We start from the raw sequence: 22,277 nt of genomic DNA, 5'->3' as shown, positions 1-22,277 counted from the left end.
GGAAAGGTTGTGGTGAGATCTCCTTAAATGCTTTCTTAGGTTATTAATTAAAGGTGTTTTCGGTCACTGCATTAATGCATTTGGTTTAAAGCTGTACAATGAAATATAAAAAAAGATCTCAATTTAAACTTGCGCAACATGAATGATAAATTATAATGATTTTGTTTTTTAATCCTTCAAAGCACTACATTCAAATCTGTGTTTAATTGAGAGAGATTCAGATATAGTTCAGATATAAACACCAATGTTAATGGTAAAGATTAAAATCACTGTTAGATGGAACTTGACGCTGGTGAATGGTTGTAGCAATTGCACTGTGTAACCAATGGATGGCAACAAACAACCATCAAAATTATGTCACTGACTAGGTTTTCAAAAATGATCCACCTATAATGAAACATGAAGTTTTATGAGTGAATTGTCAAACCATTAATTAAAGATAAATATAATATCTTGTAAAATATGTTAGATTTCTATATTTAGCATTATCAGCAACAGAAACAAATCAAATTTTTCGTACTGAATATTTTCTTTTTTTCAGCTGGTTCTTTTCCTAATTTTTAATTTTATTAAAATTACCGGTTCTTTACGACATATACTTTTACTAAGTGCAAGAAATACTATAACAATAAATTGGATGAGGCCACACCTTCCAACAATGGCACAGTGGATGGAAAAACTTGAATCAATATATACAATAGAATATATGACTGCTCAACTTCAATTGAAATTGGATATTTTTAAATGAAGATTGGCACCTGTTACTATGTATCTGAACATGGCAACAGGACAGTATTCCCAGCTGTTTCCTTTGAAATTTGTAAATGATTGTTTTTATTTACTGGTAGTGTTACTTGTTTTTTTTATTATTATTATTATATAACTGCTGTCACTGACTGTTAAGTTTTGCAAAAAAATATATAAAGTTAAGGAAAATAAATTCTAATAAAATTACAGGTTCTAAGTTAAGTTTGTTGAAACAAGTGGTTATTGCAGTATTATTTTTGTATGAATGGAAAGCAAATGACATATGTCTCCTCCATTTTTTTGTTGATCCAAAAAATGGTCCGATGCATGACTCAAAAACCACAGTGTGATCTGAACTGTGAGATTTCTGATCCATTTATAGAGATATTTCAGCCAAAAAAGAAAAAGGTCTTTTTTTTTAGCCTTTAAGTGCTTCCAAACCTTTAAGCATTTCCTTTTTCGGTTGAACACAAAAGATGATATTTGGAAGAATGTTAGAAACTAGTAACAAATATTATAGGTGTCTAACATTTTTCAAAAAAAATTATTTTGTGTTTAACTGAAAAAGGACATTTGTAAAAGTTGGAAGCACATATCCAGCTTTTTATAATATAAAGGGATAGTTCACCCAAAACTGAAAATTCTGTCATAATTTACTCACCTTCACTTCACTAGTTCCAAAACTATTTGAGTTTTTTTTCTACTGTTGTACACAAAGGAAATATTTTAAAGAAAGCTGGGAAACACCGGTTACCATTGACTTCCACAGTTTTTGTTTTTCATACTATGGCGGTCAGTGGTTGCAGCTTTCTTCAAATAATTTTCTTTTGCATTTGACAGTAAAAGGAAACGCGTAAAAGTTTGGAACCACAGGAGAGTGAATAAATGGTTCATTTTTCACTGAACTATCCATTTAAAGTAATATAAATAAAAGTAATAAGAGGAATTATTGCATTTTACTTGAAGCCATCAAATGTGTGTAGTTCGGCACTGCTATTTCCTAAAACTATAAATATATTAAATAAAATAATAATTAAATACAGCTGTTGACGTACTAAAGGTAGGAAAACTAAAACGAAGGATACATTAAAAGTAAATAAAAATATTTAAATAGAAAACTATTAATAGGATACAAAAATCATGCAAATATTTCTTAAAATAGGCCTATAGCGTTAGTCAAATGTGACCGTGTTTGCCAAACTGCTCAAATCTTTTGTGTTTCAGATTGGACAAGTTCTGGTCCATCATGAGGGCGAGTGAATGACTGAATTTATGTATGAATCTCTTAAAAAATTAATTTGCTTCCTAATCTAGTTTTCTAGAGATTTTGGTCCATATTGGCTGCACATCCATGATGCCAATCTCCCATTCCATCACATCCCAAAGGTGCTCTATTGGATTGAAATCTGGTGACTGTAGAGGCCATCTGAGTACAGTGAACTTATTGCCATGTTAATGAAACCAGTCTCAGATGTGACTGTGTTTGTGAAAGTCAAATGTAACTGTGTTTGCTAAACTGCTAAAATAGTTTGTTTCAGATGAAAAGAGAAAGCCTTTTAAGTTCTGGTCCATCATGAGGGCGAGAAAATGACAGAATTTTTGTTTAAATCTCTTTGAAAATTGATTTGCTTCCTAATCTAGTTTGCTAATAACCCAGAATTTGCTCATTTTTCTAGGCTAACTTTTTGCCATTACTTTAGTTTCTCTTTTGTAAGTCACTTTGGCTAAAATATAAATGAGCTCAAATGCAACCTTGGTCCTCCAGGCTCTTCTGGTGAACAGGGCTGGATGGCACAGAGTTTGAGCTCTCTGATGACGTGTCCCCATACCGGTCCCTTCCTGCATCTACAAATCAGAGCAAACAGCCTGATAGTTACATGTATTTGGATATGCACACAAAATATTTTTTTAATTATGACATGAAAACCTTTGCAAGCTGCCTGGTTGATCATCAGTGCGGCAGAAGGTTTCTGGATCCCATTAGAAGTCTTGACAGCGGTCACTCGCCGGACTCTGTCTCTGAAAAAAACAGCACAGCAGTACTGCAGCCGTGAGTACATAAGCACAGAGCACACAGCAACTGCCTGAAATCTGTTTTTGCATGCGTCATCTCATATTAATGGAAAGTCAGTGCCGGTATGTGTTTGGGTACCGTTTTCCAGCAGATCGTCCTTTGTTCTTCTGTCCAGCTGTGAAGATTCTTCTGTCATTGGTGCAGTTCTGCAGAAAAACAGAATGAATTTGTAAGTTCAACGTGCCTCATCATTTAAATTATTATTTGTCTAATGTATTTAAATTTGTGATGCAGATTTGCGGTGCTTATTTTGCTGTACAGTTTTGGTTTAATGCATAATTGTTTATAATGGAAACTAATAATAAATATAACTAGTAGTAGAAAAACTAAATGATATTTACTTTCACTTTCTTCAATTCACTTTCAATAGAAAAGTCACTTATTATGACATAAAACTGTCAAGCCTTAAAGTTTCTCTTTTGTTGATACTCGTCATTATAATTTTGGGATAATGATTTTTAATGGTATTTAAATTGCAGCCTTACTGGCTTTATTCTTTCATGCACAAGTGGGTACAGCCATTGGAACCTGATTGGTTAGGACGATCTTATTGACCTCCGTTGACTTTTAGCTGTAAAAACATCTTGTTATACTAAATGTTGCAAACTTGTTTTTTCCTATTATTTTTATCTTTATGTATTGTCATTAACACAGTTGTTTGCTAAGCCAAGCAGTTTGACCATTTATTGCCATTTACTACTCCTAGTCATTTCCCCATAGACAAATTAACTGACAGTGTATCTGCAGGTTTCTAAGAGTTATAATTAAGACTTTTTAAGACCATTGTAATACCACACAGAATGCAATTGAGACCAATTTTATAGTATAAGAATAGTATAGTACAGAATTTGCAAAAAAAAATTAAAATAAATACACCTAATTAATTAACATTCTTAACACTTTATTATATATAGAAAGAGTAAAAAAAAAAACTCCAAACAGTCTTTCAACTGACTTCCAAGAACTTATAATAATAATAATAATAATAACAACGACAACAATAATTGTAATAATAATAACAATAATAATTGGGTGAGCAACAGAATCACCGGTCAACCCTTGACATAAGCGAAATCCCTGTGAGCGTGCATTTTATTGAGTTTCACCCATTTCAGTGGTCCTCAACCTTTTTATCACAGCGGACCGGTCAACAGTTGACAAGTTTTATTTATGGAGAAAATTACAAAGCACAACAGTGTTTTGGTGTTCAGTGTTTATCTGGGATAATTAGTCTTACCGAAATGTGTATATTCCATACAAGCTGTCCATACATCGTTCAATTTTTGTCACGCGACTCGAGGGAGTCATTTAACTGTGTGCGTCTGGAAGGTGAGGGCGTGCTGCGCACCTCCTTTGGAAACAACAAACTTGTGCAAACTCTAGAAAGGATCGGTGCAATCTTCTTGCACAGTCATGCTGGATTCACCTGATTTGTTGACAAGGGTTGCGGATCCATTACTTGGCAGGTCGCAGGTCCTTCACTGGGCCTTTTCCCCTTTAACATTGGAACTTTCCAAAGATGTCTGTTTCTTACTTATTTTGCTGCTTATGGGTTAAATTTGGGCGCCCAAGTGATCAAGATGTAACCGAGAGAATGGTAATTTTTCAAAATAAAAGAATTTTCAAATTAAAAGGTTGTTCACGGACCGTTATCGGTCCGTGAACAACCTTTTAATTTGAAAATTCTTTTATTTTGAAAAAGCAGCCCGGTGGTTGAGGACCACTGGCATATTTCATTCTGGGTGACAAATGGACAAAGTTTTTAAGTAGATGTCATAAACGAAAACAAAATCATCTTTGCGTGGTCTGTTCAATAGCATTTTAAGACCTTTGAAATGCAGATTTAAGACAAGATTTAAGGGTTTATATTATGGAATTTAAGCTTTTTAAGTATCTGCAAACACACTGAATGAAAATAGAAAATAGCTAACTCAAAACATATACATTTTGATATTATTAACTGATTCAGAACGACTAATTAGTCAGAGCCTCAGACAATTAAACTGTTGGATGCAGCATCAATAGTCTGGAGTAGATGATATGCATTAGAAACCGTTCACTGTGTGCACTGTATCCATACTGCCAGTAATATGCTGTTTCAACAATATAAAGGGTGAAAGTTTCACAGTCTCACCTGTTCCAATTCATTCTCTTTCTTCCAAACTCTCTCTCCATTCTGCTCACAGTTTCCTCTTCTCTGGCATTCAGAGCGCTGATTACTGTATTGAGAGGAAGAGCCATTACATGACAGGAGAAGCCAGTAAACACAGGTTACTCTACAGGACCGACCTGTTATTAATCACATACAGTGGTCCCAGTAGTAATATTTGCACACTCCAGTCACACTTAATATATGGATGTCATAACATCAGATAACAAATTATTAAACATTTCAGATATTTTAAAGAAAGATAGCTTAAACCATAAAAATCACATAAAAAATGAATGTATGCTACAGTTTAGACAGTAAGATTAATTAAGTTTAATGTTTTTGAAACATGATTTTTTTTTATCTTTACAGTTCTGAGAAACAATCTTATCATTTAAAAGAAATGGATTTAATATAGTTTCCAAGTACAAATTGATGGAACCCAACGGACCTAAAAAATTGAAACTACTGAAAAAATTCTGAGGTAGACCTGAACCAAAAGTGGGGGGTGTCATGACCCTTTAATAACTCATTTCTAATAACTGATTTATTTTATCTTTGCCATGATGAATGTAAATAATATTTGACTAGATGTTTTTAAACACACTTCTATACAGCTTAAATTAACTTTTAAAGGCTCAACTAGGTTAATTAGGTTAACTAAGCAGGTTAGGGTAATTAGGCAAGTTATTGTATAATGATGGTTTGTTCTGTAGACTATTGAAAAAAAATTAGCTTAAAGGGGCTAATAGTTTTGTCCTTAAAATGTTTTTACAAATTTTTAAAAAACTGCTTTTATTCTTCCCAAAATAAAACTAATAAGACTCTCAAGAAGAAAAAAACATTATCAGCCATACTGTGAAAATTTCCTTGCTCTATTAAACATCATTTGGGAAATATTTAATAAAGAAAAAAAAAAAAAATCAAAGGGGGGCTAATAATTATGACTTTAACTGTACATGGGGCACACAAAGCATTCTTTTATTTATTCACACTAGGTTACGGATTTGTGCCACACTTGTAAGTTTTGCTTTGGAAGGAGAGAGTCTCGGACATTTAAGGTTTACTTTTGTTTAATTTGTAGTTAAGGGCGAAGCAGTGGCGCAGTAGGTATTGCTGTCGCCTCACAGCAAGAAGGTCGCTGGTTCGAGCCTCAGCTCAGTTGGCGTTTCAGTGTGGAGTTTGCATGTTCTCCCTGCGTTCGCGTGGGTTTCCTTCGGGTGCTCCGGTTTCCCCCACAGTCCAAAGACATGCGGTACAGGTGAATTGGGTAGGCTAAATTGTCCATAGCGTATGAGTGTGTGAATGTGTGTATGGATGTTTCCCAGAGATGGGTTGCGGCTAGAAGGGCATCCGCTGCGTAAAAACTTGCTGGATAAGTTGGCGGTTCATTCCACTGTGGCGACCCCGGACTATGCCGACCAGAAAATTAATGATTTTGTAGTTCTAGGGGAAAAGTTTAATGGGTTAGTTAGTAGATTTTTGTTTTATTCTTTTCTTTTGTTTGGCTCAGTCTCGTTTCCTCCTTATGCTTGTTAAACTTGGTTAAAAAAGTTTTTGTGAAATTGTTATTTCTTATATACTTTTTTGTGAAACTTAATTTTTCTTTAAGCATTTAAACATCCAAAGATTGTTTATAATAAACAAGTTCACTTAAATAGTACTTTTGTGTCTTGTTGTTCCTCATCTATTATAAAATGGCAGGAATAATTACAACAACATGGTTTACATTCATTCTGCCATGGCGTGGCACCACACCAAAATTCATCCCGCCATGGCTACATTACAGCTTCTCATTTAAAACATTCTGTCGTTGTTGTTTTTTAATAGCGGGTTATAAATCGCACCAAAACACATTTAAACTTAAGTAAATTATAACAGCGCAAATTTTTCTGTAACCGTAGTAGTGCTGTGCGATATTTGTTTAACCCTTTAAGGTGACGTGCTGATAGACTGACTGACAGGTGCGTGATGCATGAGCCTGCAAACACGACATAGCTTTCAGTTATGATGAACACAGTTTCCATTATTATACTTTATTTATAGATAAAGATCTGTGGTTCTGCATACAATGACTTTATCTTGCTGGAGTTTATTGCCGTTTCACTTTGCTTCAGGAAGTACCAAATCACACTTCAGCAGTGTTTATTTGAGAGCGCACAAGAAGATCTGCGCTTGAGCAGCGTATATTTTAGGGCGTGCAAAAAGTTTTGTGCATGAACAGAGGAAATCGGCTTGCAAGCAAAGAGATTTGCACGCTCATATTACATAAAAGAGATCTTAACTTATACTGCACTCACGACATTTCTCCATTTTTCATTGAAGTAACGCCCCAGGTAGTTGGTAGATTTGTGTGAAAGACCTGCCGCCACAGCTGGAAAAAATCCAAGAGGAAACTAATGTTTTCCTTTTCGTTCTCCCTCGACCATTAAAAGTAACGGAGGGGATGTAACAGAGTGATTGTAAGAAAGGGTTGCAACTGCGCTGCTTAATATTTGTGGAAAAGGTGATTTTTTTCAGGACTCTATAATGAACAAATTTTTAAACAGCATCTATTTGTATTATAAATCTTTTGTAACATCATAAACGTCTTCACTGTCACTTTTTGATCAGACTGCTTTCCAGCTTGTTGAATGAAATCCTTTTTTTAATCCTTTATATTTATATATTTTTCTTCTAAAGACTTTTTTGTAGCAATGTAAATTCCTTCAGTCACTAATTTGATTTCTGATAAGAAGCATTAATCTGTTTATTTGCTGCTCTACCTTAATCCTGCAGCTCTGATGTTGTATGCCTCCACATCTGTGAAAAGAAAGAAGAGAGACGCAGATGAGATTGTAGCAGTCAGAACAGCATTAGCACTTGCATGTGTGTTGGCGTGTGTTTCTAGGGCAGATCTGACAGGTCTGCATCTCTCTCTCTCACCCTCCTCCAGGCTGGAAGTCTCAGAGCAGTCCTCAGAAAAACCTCGTTCAGGCTGATGGATTCTGGCTACGGGCGCACTGGTACCTACAGACATGAGCGGTTCGACAAGTAGCATTACACATAGATCTTGCCAAGCTGATGTTTAATGATTACAAGCTTAATGTTTTCTGATTTGGGAAGGTTCCTCACAGTGGCTACAGGGCAGTACAGACGCATCAGACAGGAAGAACCTGGAAATGTCACATCTCCTAAGGACATCCTGTGATAAAGACAGGAATTTCTCCCTGCACATGAGAAAGAAAAAAGGTAAAGGTATTAAAACATACAGTCACTTACAATCTATCTATTAAAAGATTAAACATTCAAAATATAAGCTCGCATTTACATAAAATATAAGTGTGTACTGTACATGTATAAGTTTGAAAAAAGCTTATATTTAGACATTAAATATTTATAATCTAATACAAATTATATATAAATATATATGTAAATAATTAGGTTTTGTATTTCTTTGTATTTTATATGTTTTATTTATATACATACACAATATTTACACACATAAGTTTTATTTTGGATGCGATTAATTATTTGACAGCCCTAATATACACATACATAGACAATTTATTTTACTGGTATCAGCAACCAAAATCTTTGCTTGCATCTAAACTATGCTACAGGAAGTAGAATCCCCTCTGGTCCTGACATCAGTGTTACTGACCTAAATACAGCCATGTGTTGTAGGACTTGAAAAGGACACTTTGTTTCATGTGCAAAAAAACAAATACTGAACACTGATTCTCTTTGACAATCCGCTCACTGATTTGATACAAATCTTTTAACCCCTGAAGAATTAAAGACAATATACACTATTACACTATGGAAAATTTGACCATTTGTGATCTGGACTATGGTCAGGCCAGGTTTGAGTTGGGGTATTAGCAGGGTTTGACATTAACTTTTTTTGATCACCAGCCACTGTGGCTAGTAGTTTTACAACATTACTAGCCACTCTGCATTTTCACTAATTTTGTTGTTGGGAAAATAAATTTTACATGCATAAATTTGACTTTGACAAGCTAAAATGACTTGATTTAGATTGTGTGTTATGTCCACATGCCTCCTCCTTCACTTCACTTTTTGTGTGATGTGTATGAGCATGAGCAAATGGGTCATGGTTTCATAGCGTCCTATTACAATTAGTTATTTCACATGACTTTTCAAAGCTCAAAATGAAAGAAATGAAAAAAAAAAAAAAAAAAGTGAAAAAAATTTATCTCCCCAAACATAAAAAATTCAAATGTCCCAAAATTCAAATGTCTCAAAACAAGCAAAATATAGCTGTGCACTATACTTTTTATTAAACAAAACATTTCTTTAAAAAATAAAGAAATAAATTGACCTTTAAAAAATAATTATCATCATGTATCTAAAATATTCACAGTAATCGGTCCTGGCTAAAGGTTCCAGATCACCAGTTAACTACACATTAATTCGAGACGAATTAAAATTCCAATTCCAATTTATTTTCTGTCCATTTCAATTTATTAGAACTGCACAGTGTGATTGAACAGAGAACTTACTGAAATGTATTGAATGCATTTTGTTATTAAACACTTAACTAAAATGTATATGCCACTATAGTCACATTTAAATTAAACAATCTATTAAACAAAAGCAAGTAAAAAAAAATTAAATGCTTCAAGTAAACATAAAACTGGAACACAGTGCTCTAATATGCAGTAAACTATTAAAAACTGACAGTGCGACTGACAACATCGTGAACATTTTGCTGTAAAAACTGGTCGCACATAGGTAAATTGATGGCATGCGCAAAACATTTTACATGCAACATGACCGTAGCAGCACAGCTGGCCGGCATGTTTGATGCGTTGTCTGTTTTAACGACAGGTCCTTCCATTTTATGTCCCATTCCTCCAATGCAGTTTTCAGTAACTCTGCAATGTTAGTTGAGGTAGACGGAAGCTTGTTAATGATGAGTTTGCCTTGAATCAAGAGGTTTCGGTTGGGGTCCCAGTGCCGCGAATTCATCTGCGTGGTGTCTTGGTAAGTGATAACGCAAGTTCGTTGTGTTTCCTTATTATTTTAAGATGGATTTGCAAAGCTTGCAAATGGCATTTTTTGTCTAATTCAGTACTTTGGTAAAGTGTTAAAACAAAAGTGCAGCCACACATCAGTTCTAAACGCTGGAGGCGCATTTATATTTCCCACCATCCTCACTCTTGCTTACTTCTGATACCATACTACTTAGCATTTTGTTGATAGCGAGTTAGCGACATCTACTAGAGGAGAGGAGGAGGTTGTTTGGCCCAACTTGAATCAATACTCCAGGTTGGACTGTCGATACACTATCGTGAAAGAAATTATCACGATAGTTAGATATATCGATATTTTTGCACAGCCCTATATTGCAGTTAATGGTGCTTCAAATCGAACTTACACACGTAATAACCAGGGATATAGGACATTCTTTCTGGAAAGAAAGATCACTTAGAAAAAAAGAAACTTAAACACTCATAGATAAATACATTAGATGTCGCATACCCTGTTGTTGTCTATTGGAAGGAACGCGTCAATAGAGCTGCCATTTTGGAACAGGGTAGCGCTCCTTTAAAATTAATGCGAGACCAAGGTACAGTGGAGGACTGTGGCCATCCAAAGCCAGAGATATACACACATACACATATATCTATGATCGGGAGTTTTCCTGGATGTTAGTATGCAAATTATTTTTTTAATTACGAAAATTATAATTTTACATCACTTTTCTACATTGATGGATCAGTGATCGCACTGGCATTCCTGACAAGCTTGTGTTTGTGTGCACAGAAATGTACTATCCACCCTCCCTGTTAAATTTGATCTAATCCGTGTCTTGAAACACTCCTCCTCTCCTGCTTTCACTTCTCATACTGACGGAGGGAGCGATTCGTTTGTGAATTAATCTCCGTTATGAACAACTCCTTCACTAGCAGACAATATGTTTCTGGCACCGCAGCATCTCTTGGTCATATTTCTTTTGCATTGTTTGCTGATTTTATTAAACAAAACTAGCATAAGCCGACTATTTAGTGTGAGTTGGAGCTATTTTGCCTTATGGTGAATGCGGTAAGTGACTGTATTATCATCAATAACGTTACCTGTTTAGCACAAAAGTTCAGAACATACAAAAACGTAAAAAACTTAATCTGACCTATGAAATGTTCTGCCTTTGTGCTTTGTTTTCTTTGTTTGCTCGTTCCTACACCTGTAGACAGCGCTAAGGTCCCGCATCTTCACGTAATAACACTGTCTTGACTAGTGCGGTTGAATTACATTTGTCCTGGGAGCACTGTACCAATGTGGCGGCGCTATTAACGCATGCTCAGGGTCCCTATGCGATATCTTGTGTATATATCTATGTTAAATACTTAAGTTACCTGGTAACACTTTAGAATAATGGTCCGTTAGTAAAAGTTATTTCATGTATTTACTAATATTAAGTATAAATAATCTGTCACTAATGCGTTTATAAAATCTAAAGTTGTGCCTGTTGATAGGCTACATTCACACTGCAGGCAAATGTGGCCCGAATCTGATTTTGCTTTACCCACATGTGACTCAGATCAGTTTTTGTCTTGACAGTGTGAACAGCCCAAACCACATGGAATCTGATCTTTAATTCAGATTGGTGCCACTTTCATATGTAGTATTAAATCAGACACAGATGTGATGTTTTGCCAAGCGACCGCAGTGTTAACAGTTATGTCGGATGTCGGATTATGTCGGATTTCATACAAGTTTTACATAATCTTTGAGCAACATGTGTCATCATTCTTTGCTGCAAACATCGTCTACTCCTAAGCAGCATAGTAGAACGGCACACAGGGCAAATACTTTACCACAGAAATTTGGTTATTCATTTTGAAAAAAAAGTTGAAGGCAAAACTGCTGCTTGTTAACCAATCTGAAGCTGAAGAGCGCTGGGGGTGTTGCGGATAGGGGATCTGTACGCAAAGAAGGGTGCACTTTCATTATAAGGATAAACTTTCTCTCCGAGAGAAAAAAAAAGGGCAGGTGCTCAAGCACCCAATCCCCCTTCTGCACATGCCTGTTGCTTATAACGAAGTAAACTGAAATAACTCTGTAAACAGAGATAAACCAACTCCACCTTCACAGTTCAGTCTACGGCTGCTCAATAACCCTTGATGAGTTCAGAGCGCCACGCACCCCGGTTGTCAAAAAACAGAAATTATCAGTGTTTTCAATCACAAGAGACTTATTTTAGGCTTCAAATGACGAAATACATCTTAGTAGTAGCAGAACACCCTTTTACAGTTCATGAAACACACCACGGTTATCTGTAAAAAAGTCAATGATCATATTAAGCATAATCTGACAATATGCTTACTTCATACCGTATACGCATTGTGTGCATAATTAGACATTTTTTGCTCTCCATAATGTACTTTTGCGCATGCGGGTCAGTTTAGGACCATGATCTGTTTACACAGAAAATCTGATATTGGCGACATTTATAACAACAATGTGAACAACTATGCAAAAAAATATCAGATCTGAGAAAAATATCAGATTTGAGCACTAAGCCTTGCAGTGTGAACGTAGCCCTAGGTAATGCACAGAGAGTTAACATGAACTAATGTCGTTTTGCTTAAATAATGTTGGCTAACAATAACAGATAAATAAATACTGCAATAAATGTATTTCTAATTTTTTTGTTCATGTTAGTGAATACATTAACTAATGGACCATTAAGTGTTGCCAGTTAGTGATTTGAAGCTGTGGAAAAGCAATGCAAAAGTAAGGATTCAACACAATGTAACATTACTATTAACAAAGTAACATGAGACCCACCTGAGGTTTCTCTCCAGGTCTCTGGATTCACATTGATCGCCACGACTGAGTAATTTGACGATGCCCTTCTCAAAGCCACCAGGACTCTGCTCCTTAGGAAGCTACAGGACAGAAACAGAGGCTTTGTTTAGGAACAATTTTACACTTTAATACAGCTGAGCTAAGTTGCACATGCTGTGGCAATAAAAACGCCAATAAGCAATATGAATGCTGTATGTATGGAAATACCCATATGATCAAACTTATGGAAGACCATGAGAGCCGGTTAGAAATAAAATGAAGAATCAGATTATTGCTTTAATAATTGAAGCATAAAAATTTACAGTAAGTTAATAAATAAACATTTAAATGAACAAATAAATATACATTTTTAAATATGTCTAAATTGAGTTTTTAATTTTAAATGCTATTAATTTTCCTTCGGCTTAAGCCTGGTTTATACTTCTGCGTCGAGTAATCGATGTAGCCCATGGCGCATGCCTTGCTCATTGTCGTACATTTATACTTCAGGCGCTGTTTATGTTGCTCTGCAATAGCACTTCCAAAATTCTGGCTGGCAGTAGGTTTTTATATTCCTCTGTGTCGAGTTTCTTCGCTGGGTTTTCCTTTTTCTGAATGCTACCTTAATCTAGAAGTAGATCAAACTCGCTTATTTGGAGGCGGAAACAGGTGGACGTGCAACAATTTTTAATCATAAGGTAAACACAAAACAAAACTTTCCATCTTGACCTCCTTCACAGGACTCAACACATGTAAACACTCGATCCAACAAGTTAGCGTGGCTTTCGGTCCCGCCCACACTCGTCAGTGCTACCAAGCCAAACTTGAATAAATAACCCTACACTAAAATCAATAAATAAAAAAAAAAATAAATAAAAAAAAGCGCATGTAAAGCGATGGAAACCTGTAACGATTTGACTTTCATTGGATTAGTTTTTTCTACTAAGGAGGCCAATAGTTACAGGTTTCTCAGCTTGCTTCAGAATAACCTTTTTTTATGTTCAACAGAAGAAAGAAACGCATATGTTATGTTCGAATGCATATGTTCATTTTTGCATGAACTATACCTTTAAGGTCATGGGCCATGTAATAACCCCTTGGAAAATATATTTGCAAAACACTTACTTATGTTTGCACACAATTTTTCAAGTTAACGCACAGTACATCAGTGTTGCCAGTGTCTCCCAGAGGTTCGGAACATACTTGGGGTGGTACCGAATTAAAACACACCTTTTACCCACAGCACACAAATGATCAACTACATGCGGCAAACAAAAAACAATGTAATTTTTAACTATATTTTTATTTATTATGACACTGGGTTAAAGTTTTGAAAACAGACTGTTGGAAAAAAAATAAAAATAAAACTTTTATGCTAAGGAGCCATGTGCACTCACTGACAGGTTAAATCTGCTATATAGTTGCATAGTATAGTAATAATATAGTAATTTTGTATAGTATGGCCAAAACATTTTAGATATGTATAAAATATTGTAATATATTAACATTTTAGGAGATTCCAAAAGTAATTTTAATACTACGAGAGACTGTCTGTGGGAGTGTTGACAGTTCTTGCACACATAGAACCAGTAGTAGCAAACGGTAAACAAGAGAAGAATTTCCACTGGTTAATCAATCGCGGGAATTTGGTTTATGGAAGAATACAAAAAAATAAAGATGATAATAATAGTAAAAAAACAAAAGTCACCAAATATACTTAGGTGGCCTTTAATGTACCTGAGTGGTCCACATAAGTAAAGTCTAGTGTGGGAAGCACTGTGTTGCTGTTAACAAATACAAATATATATATATATATATATATATATATATATATATATATATATATATATATATATATATATATATATATATATATATATATATATATATATAAAATAATTTTTTTTTCCAGTAACTGGAATAAAGCAAAAAAAAAAAAATAATAATTTATTTATGATTTCCTTTAAATGGTTGAACACAAAAGATGATATTTTGAAAAAAGAGCTGAAAACCTGGAACTACTGACATCCATACAGTGGTGGAAAGAGTACTGAAAAATCATAAGTAAAAGTATCATTATTTGCTTAAAATGTAGTGCAAGTAGAGTAAAAGTATCTGTAAATATTACTCAAAGTATGAGTAAAGACCTTTCAAAAGTACTCAAGAGTAGTGAGTATTACGCTGTAAAAAGCGGACACGTTTACATGTAATTTGTGGATGTGTGCAAACATTGCATTGTAATGCACTCAGTTATTGCCCAGCAGCAGGCACACAACATCACAAGACGTTAATATTAGGTTAGATTGAGGTTGTGATGTCAGTTGACCAAAATTCAATGTCAGGCCAGCAACTAAGGACAACGTTTTTTTGATTTCCAAAAACGACGTAGATATTTGGTTGACTTGACGTTGTTAGAAAGTGACCAAAATCCTACGTCGAGCCAACATCTTAAAAACCAATGTCATATTGACGTCTGACATTTATTCATCAGGTATGGCAACTAAAAACCAACATCTGACAGACGTTATAGTAGTAACGTCCACACAACGTCAAACTATAACGTCACTAGACGTTGATATTTGGTTAATTGTAGGTTGGATGTTGGACACTGACGTCAAACTGATGTTGAGTTCTGATGTCAACCCAATTTTCATTTCCAAACAGAATGCAACATCCCCACAACATTGGGGTACAACAATAGTCTGAAGTCATGTTGATGTCTTGTGCCTGCTGGGTGTTTAAGGCCATTTTAATCATCATACAGTAAACATCAGTCATCTTCTCATCAGTGACATGCATCTAAACAGTCTCTCAATCAATGTGTGTAAAGATTTTAAACATCTTATTTGTACACTTAATGCTTCCAAATAGTTTGCTGCAAGTATAAATCGCCCATGTCTTGAGGTAGTTCATTATGATGTGATATACCTTCTATATTTGATTTGATTGGACAGAAATCCCAGGACTGATTTTTCTAATCCCCATAAACTAGAAAAAGTAGTGACTGCAGGTTAAAGAAAAAAAAGTAGAGTAAAAGTACCGATACTGCACTAAAATGTACTCAAGGGAAAGTAAAAGTACACATTTTTAAACCTACTTAGTAAATGAGAATTCCTGAGAAAAACTACTCAATTACAGGAATTTGAGTATTTTAATGTGTTACTTTAACCCAGTGCATCCATAGTAGTAAAAACAAATGCTTTGGAGGTCGATGGTTTCTAGCTTTCTTCAAAACATCTTGTTTTGTGTTGAACAGAAGAAAGATTTGGAACAAGTGAATGGTGAGAAAACAATAACAGAATGTAGCGTTTTGTGTAAACTGTACCTTTAAATTAATTCACCACAACTTCAGCTCATAAAAAAAGTCTCAGCGCCAAAGTAAAAAGAAAAGCATTTAAACATGACAACTAGCATATTTTTAAAATCAGTATCTGTATTAAAAAATAACATTTAATAAATAAAATAAAACACGTGGGGCGTCATGGTGGCGCAGTAGGTAGCACGATCAACTCATGGCAAGAAGGTTGCTGGTTCAAGCCCTGGCTGGGTCAGATGGCATTTCTGTGTGGAGTTTGCATGTTCTCCCCGTGTTGGCGTGGGTTTCCTCCGGGTGCTCCGGTTTCCACCACAGTCCAAAGACATACGTGTAGTGTACGTGTGTGAAAGAGTGTGTATGGGTGTTTCTCAGTGTTGGGTTGCAGCTGGAAGGGCATCCACTAAGTAAAACATATGCTGGATAAGTTGGCGATCCATTCTGCTGTGGTGACCTCTGATTAATAAAGGGACTAAGCCGAAAAGAAAATGAATGAATGAAAAAATAAAACACGTGGAAAAGACAAATGTGAAAATTTGCCTATGCAACTAACTGAAATAAACGTTACCTAAGATACTAAGATGACTAAAATAGGCATAATAACAAGCCAAATAGGCATTTTTAACATATAAGATTACACGTAAAGCAACTTGTATGCAGAACTCTAGTGCTCCATTCTGAGCACAGCCAGAGAGGGAAATGGAAACTGAAACAGATGGATAATGTCCTTTGCTGGTCTTGCCAGGTGGCATGTTGCCCAACTGGTGGGCACACCGGCAATTGTGCAACAGAACTAAACAACCACAAAACACAGCAAAAGACCCACATTTCCCAGCTCACCTTTAACAGAAAATCCTCCAACTCGCGATGACTTTTAGTGACAGCAGATGATGAAGAGTCTGACCATTTCACCTGCAAAAATAAGAGAAAAAACTTGGTGAGAACATGCCGGAATTGCTCTCATCTGACTCGACATAATGCATCTTTTAATTAGATTCCCCAGAGCTGATCATATTTCCCTCTGACATGACTAACTGCGCTTGTCCCCTTGCCACAAATGCCTTAACATGGATTTCTTCACGTTGCCCTCGGTCAAATATTCCAATTCTGTAGATTCCAGAAATGACATTACAGCAAGAGACAAACATGCAGTTCTATTAGCTCATTTTTGAAGTATAAAATGTGTTAAGTAAATAAAATATATCTGTGGAATTTTCCTTAAAAATCGGAACATGCCTGAAATATTTAAAAGCGGCCCAAATGAAGACAATGACATCAGCATGGGGCCTATGCCCAGAAACTGTTCTAAGCCAATCTGGGTCATTGCACTATTTCTTATGCTTTAGTATTTTAACCATTAAAGTTCACTTGCTTTAAAGGGATTGTTCACCCAAAAGTGACAATTTACCAAACTTTTATGATTTGCTTTATTTTGTTGAACACAAAAGATGATATTTAAAAAGAAAAAGCTTAAAATCTGTAGCCATTGACACCCATAGCATTTTTCTTACCATGGAAGTCGATGGATTCCAGCTTTCTTCAAAATATCGTTTTGTGTTGAACAGAAGAAAGGAAGTCAAACAGCTTTAGAACAAGTGAATGGTGAGTAAGCGATGACAGAATGTTCAGTTTTTGGTGAACTGCCCCTTTAAATGAACTCACCACAACTTCAGCTCACACAAATAAAAAGTCTCAGCGCTAAAGTAAAAAAAAAAAGCATTTAAACATGATAACTAGCATATTATTAAAATCAGTACAGAGTAAAATACATTCTCTATATATACTTTTACTAACTGGGGATGTAATTAAATAATAAAAAAATGACAGTAAAGATATTTATAGTGTTACAGAAGGTTTCTATTTCAACTAAATGCTGTTATTTTGAACGATCTATTCAAAAAACCTGGACAAAAATATTTAATATTTAAAAATAGCAACTTAAAAAATACAAATATTATAATAATTAACGTTGACAACACTAATAGCAGGGTTTTTGCAGGTTATATTACATTAAAAAAAGTTAAAAAAATGTTAAAGTGTTTAAAATTTTTAATACTTCATAAGTCATACATATGGGTGTTTAAACAGTAATCAATGAGGATGTTGATTAATCAGAGATGGATTTATTAATTGATTTCTATTAAGTAGCATGATTATTATCAATTAATCAATCAATTTGAACAGAAATTAAAATATTCTGGAGGGCTAATAATTCTGACTTCAACTGTATATATACAGTTATTTTCCACCCTGCAAAGGAAAGAGAAATAAATACAATAGAATAAAAATATAAAACAAACTGTGATTTGGGCATCTTCACCCTAAGAAAAACACTTTAGCTACAAAAATCCTTCAGTCAGGAGCAGTAAGGGATGTTCTCGTCGTTTGATTAATGATAAAACAGGCGGCAGCATTTCGCACTGTCACTTTAATGGTTTCTCTTTCACGTGTCTTTTGATTCTCAACTCGTTTGTTTATTATGCAAATGAGGGTTAATATGAATAATCACTAATCACCGCGTTTTGACACCTATTTGACCATTAAAGCACTCATGTTAAGATTACAGATGTCTGCGCTACTCTGCTCGTCTCAGTGTGCGAATGACACACATAAGCACGCAGTCTTTCGCGCTTTTGGTATTTAATGCTATAATCGTTTATCTCGATTAATGGTTTTTCATAATCGTTAGAAGGAGAATCGAAATCGAAATCAGATTTTCGATTAATTGCACAGCCCTAACCAACTATGTTAAAAAACAAAGTGAATTAACAACAGAAAAACAGAAAAAAATACAGCAAAAATAATGTCTTAACCCATTTTCATGTTTGTGAATTTACAAAAAAAAAATTCACTTTAGTAAATTGTTAGTATTACGGAATACATATCCAAATAAATTACAGCCATAGAGAACATTTTGGCAGATAAAAAAAGACCCTGTAAGATGACGTCTGTAATTGCAGAAATAAATTCATCACAGACAACAGAGAAATGTTGGAGCGTTTATCTGGAAACTCCAATCCGCCTCTTTCAACACCCTGGTAGCCTATCGAGCAGAGTAAATATTTTAGCCTTAACAAGGGCTGGCATGCTGTTTCGTCTGCTTCTCCAGTGAATACTGATGTCTTAATCGTAGGGTTTGGCGAGACACAGGTGGTCAAGGTTCAGTGCTAAGCCTGGGAAAGGGTGGAGAATTGGTCTTCCAGTGATACATGGGGATTTCTGATTGGAATGCAACTCGCATTAAGACGCTAGAAAGACTTCAGGACGGATGAGAGAAGGTAGCAGCTCAATTTTAGGCTAGAACACATTATGCTTTCCTTATTCTTCGTTCCTTCTTTCAATCAATCAACACTTGGCAAAATAAAACCATATACCCAACAGGCCTGATGGTGCACAAATCAGTGTTTTAGGCTCTGTTCGCACTTGGTATCATGCAAAAATCACTTTTATAAAGGGTTTAAGCACAGTTGTGTGAATAAACCCAGAATCTAATGGTAAACATTAACTAATTCTACTTTTTTTATAATCACACTCATAAAAAAATAGTCTGCAGAAACACATTGATTGACATTCTCCCTTTGTACGTGTCATTGGAAAGCCCCGCCCATTAGTGACGATCTCTCCCTTATTAGCATAAACAGCCCTGAGTAAGAAGCAGCCGTCTGCCATTAGAGTTTTAGCACCATTTCTGCTGAAGATAATAATAATAATACATTTTATTTATAGTGCGCTTTTCTCAGACCCAAAGCACTAACAGGCATACAAGGCAAACAAAGCACAACAATAAAAACAGTAAAAAAAAAAAAAATAATAATAATAATAAAAAAAAAAAAATATATATATATATATATATATATATATATATATATATATATATATATATATCACAATAAAACAATATGAAGGATTCAATACATATGGATGATAAAATTAACAAAAATAATCTAAGTTAAAAGCAACGGTAAAAAGGGCTGATGGGTAGGCCATTCCATAACTTGGGGGCACTGTATGAAAAAGCACGACCACCCATAGTCTCAAATAATTTTGACTATGGACTATCAGTCCATAGATGATTTCAAAACAAGGACTGGGAGCACAAGCTCATATAAATTTAAAGCAACAGTCACCAAAACGGCACAAATCCTAAAAGGGGCCATTTCAAAGAGTTATAAACAATTATTTGTGTGGTGATTTAAGCTGTAACAACACATTCACACTCTAGAGACATCAGAGACTTATTTTACATCTTGTAAGGGCCATAATAGGTCCACTTTAAGATACATTTTTGACAATATGATTACAAGTGGACAACATTAAGTAGAAGTTTTGAACTTTTGAATACTTCTGAGGTCGGTGAAAATGCATTCCATTTGATTGCTCTAACAGTGTGAATGTAAATGTGGTTAAATCCGCCTCTCCAACCAACGGCTGGAGAGGTTGAATTAAACTGCTTTTTGTTATTCTTAGATTTTGTATTAGGCAAAGAAAAGTTCTTAAAGGGCACCTATGAGGAAAATAATTTTTGGTAAGCTGTTTGGACAGAACTGTGTGTAGGTATAGGCCCAATCCCAATTCTATTTGTGTACCCCTGTGTGAAGGGGAAGGGCTTCAAAATTTACCCCTATGAAATGGTACAGCACTACAACACCCTCACAGGTCATCATATGTCATCGCGAGCTCTTACTTCATACCAGTTTGACGAGCATGACTGCTGTAGTTATTCCAGTTGTGTTATTTTTTGGTATTAATTTTTAGGAAATCACTAAAAACATATGTTATCATAACGATATAATGTGGCATTTACACTGTGGCCATATTCATTATGTAAACACAAGAAAACAACATGAACATTATAGCAGACACTGTAAAAAGCTCATTCTCAGCCACTAGACTTTTCTGACAGGGTATTCAAGTGTCATCGAGTCACAGAATGTTGTGGGACTGCTATACAGTAGTTATTATTTATTTATTTATTTTTTGCTGTTTTTCTGTTAAGCGTGACGGTAAAACACGAACGCTGTTATGATTGTATTAAAATAAATGCTTTTGTTGTAAAAATTCATAATAATGTAAAAAAAAAAAATACTGATTTGTGCATCTCCTTACTGCGGTGTGCAGCCATGCTGTCGTTGAGGCTTGTGTATTTTGGGAAATTTTTGTACCCCTTGATTTCAAGTATGGTCCTAAAAAAATCTCTATCTAGCCCTCCTCCTTAGCCCTATGTCTTCAAACTAAAGAGAATTGGGACACCCCTACCCCTTCATGTGAACACGCAAAATGAGGGGTAGGGGTAAGAGCTAAGGAGTAGAACTGGGATTGGGCCATAGTGTGTCCACTGACATATTGGGGTGATATAAAGGCCAATAAGTGTCTTAATTAATTTCCTGATGTTAAAATAGGATCCAAATCCCTCCCGTTTTAAGGCCCACTGCAATGTGGTTTACAAGCAATCTTTATAGAACCACTTGTTTGGCAAATAATGTAAGTCTCAAAAATTAATAATAATGATAAAAATAATAATAAAATATTACTTTACAAACTGTATTGTACTTGAAACATAAACATAATCGAAGACATCCGACTATTGCAGTACAGTCTAAACAAAACATGTCATTTGCAAAACACTGCAAGATCATCATCATCATCAATCAAAAGAGAGATTTTTTGCAGCTTGTTCAAACAACTTATTTAAAACAAGCTGAATCATTATTGTTTTATTTTATGTTTCAGGTTCTTTTTGGGGGGATAACTTGATTGTTTTACGTTCAATCAACTTCAATTTGTAAAGAGAGCTTAATCGGTTTGTGTTGGGACAACATGAAGAAATTGTGTGGAAGCCAGCATTTTTTTTTAGTGTTGCTTCAGATTTTCCTTGGTACACAGCAATCCATTTTAAAAAGCTTATTCATCAGACCGTGACCCATATTTTGTGATAAAGCCGAATTGCAAAATTCCCAAGCAATTTTCACCCCTCAAAATTACACGATACATTAGGCAACAGAAAAGAAAAGCACTTCTCTCGGCCAGGCCACTCTCACTCTCTCCTCGACTGTTTTGGCACTAGTCCATACTCTCACTGCGAGTCCAGCCAAAGCCTCTTTGGTGAGGCTGTCAACTCTGTATCAACAACCGGATGTTTACAGCTCAGGCTTTGCATGTTTCCTCACTTGTCCCGGAGAGACACAATCTCATGTACA

General features: G+C 35.2%; 1 protein-coding gene across 3 annotated transcripts in view; it reads right to left on the bottom strand.

The window, feature by feature from the left end:
- zcchc2 (zinc finger, CCHC domain containing 2) overlaps nt 1-22,277 on the bottom strand; it is a 39,843-nt gene that overhangs the window by 7,727 nt on the left and 9,839 nt on the right. For all 3 annotated transcript variants that reach the window (XM_021471308.3, XM_021471307.3, XM_073930663.1), the window contains exons 4-12: nt 16,921-16,992; nt 12,768-12,868; nt 8,085-8,179; nt 7,896-7,979; nt 7,736-7,772; nt 4,956-5,040; nt 2,900-2,967; nt 2,675-2,766; nt 2,500-2,592 (exon numbers count right to left, since the gene is read on the bottom strand). In XM_021471308.3, coding sequence (XP_021326983.2) covers nt 2,500-2,592; nt 2,675-2,766; nt 2,900-2,967; nt 4,956-5,040; nt 7,736-7,772; nt 7,896-7,979; nt 8,085-8,179; nt 12,768-12,868; nt 16,921-16,992 — 727 coding nt within the window. The remainder of the gene's footprint in view (nt 1-2,499; nt 2,593-2,674; nt 2,767-2,899; nt 2,968-4,955; nt 5,041-7,735; nt 7,773-7,895; nt 7,980-8,084; nt 8,180-12,767; nt 12,869-16,920; nt 16,993-22,277) is intronic.

Source organism: Danio rerio, chromosome 2, assembly GCF_049306965.1.
Source record: "Danio rerio strain Tuebingen ecotype United States chromosome 2, GRCz12tu, whole genome shotgun sequence".
In the NCBI taxonomy this organism is placed as follows: Eukaryota; Metazoa; Chordata; class Actinopteri; order Cypriniformes; family Danionidae; genus Danio; species Danio rerio.
Note: the sequence above shows the minus strand (reverse complement) of the source record. Positions and strands in the feature narration are given on the sequence as shown.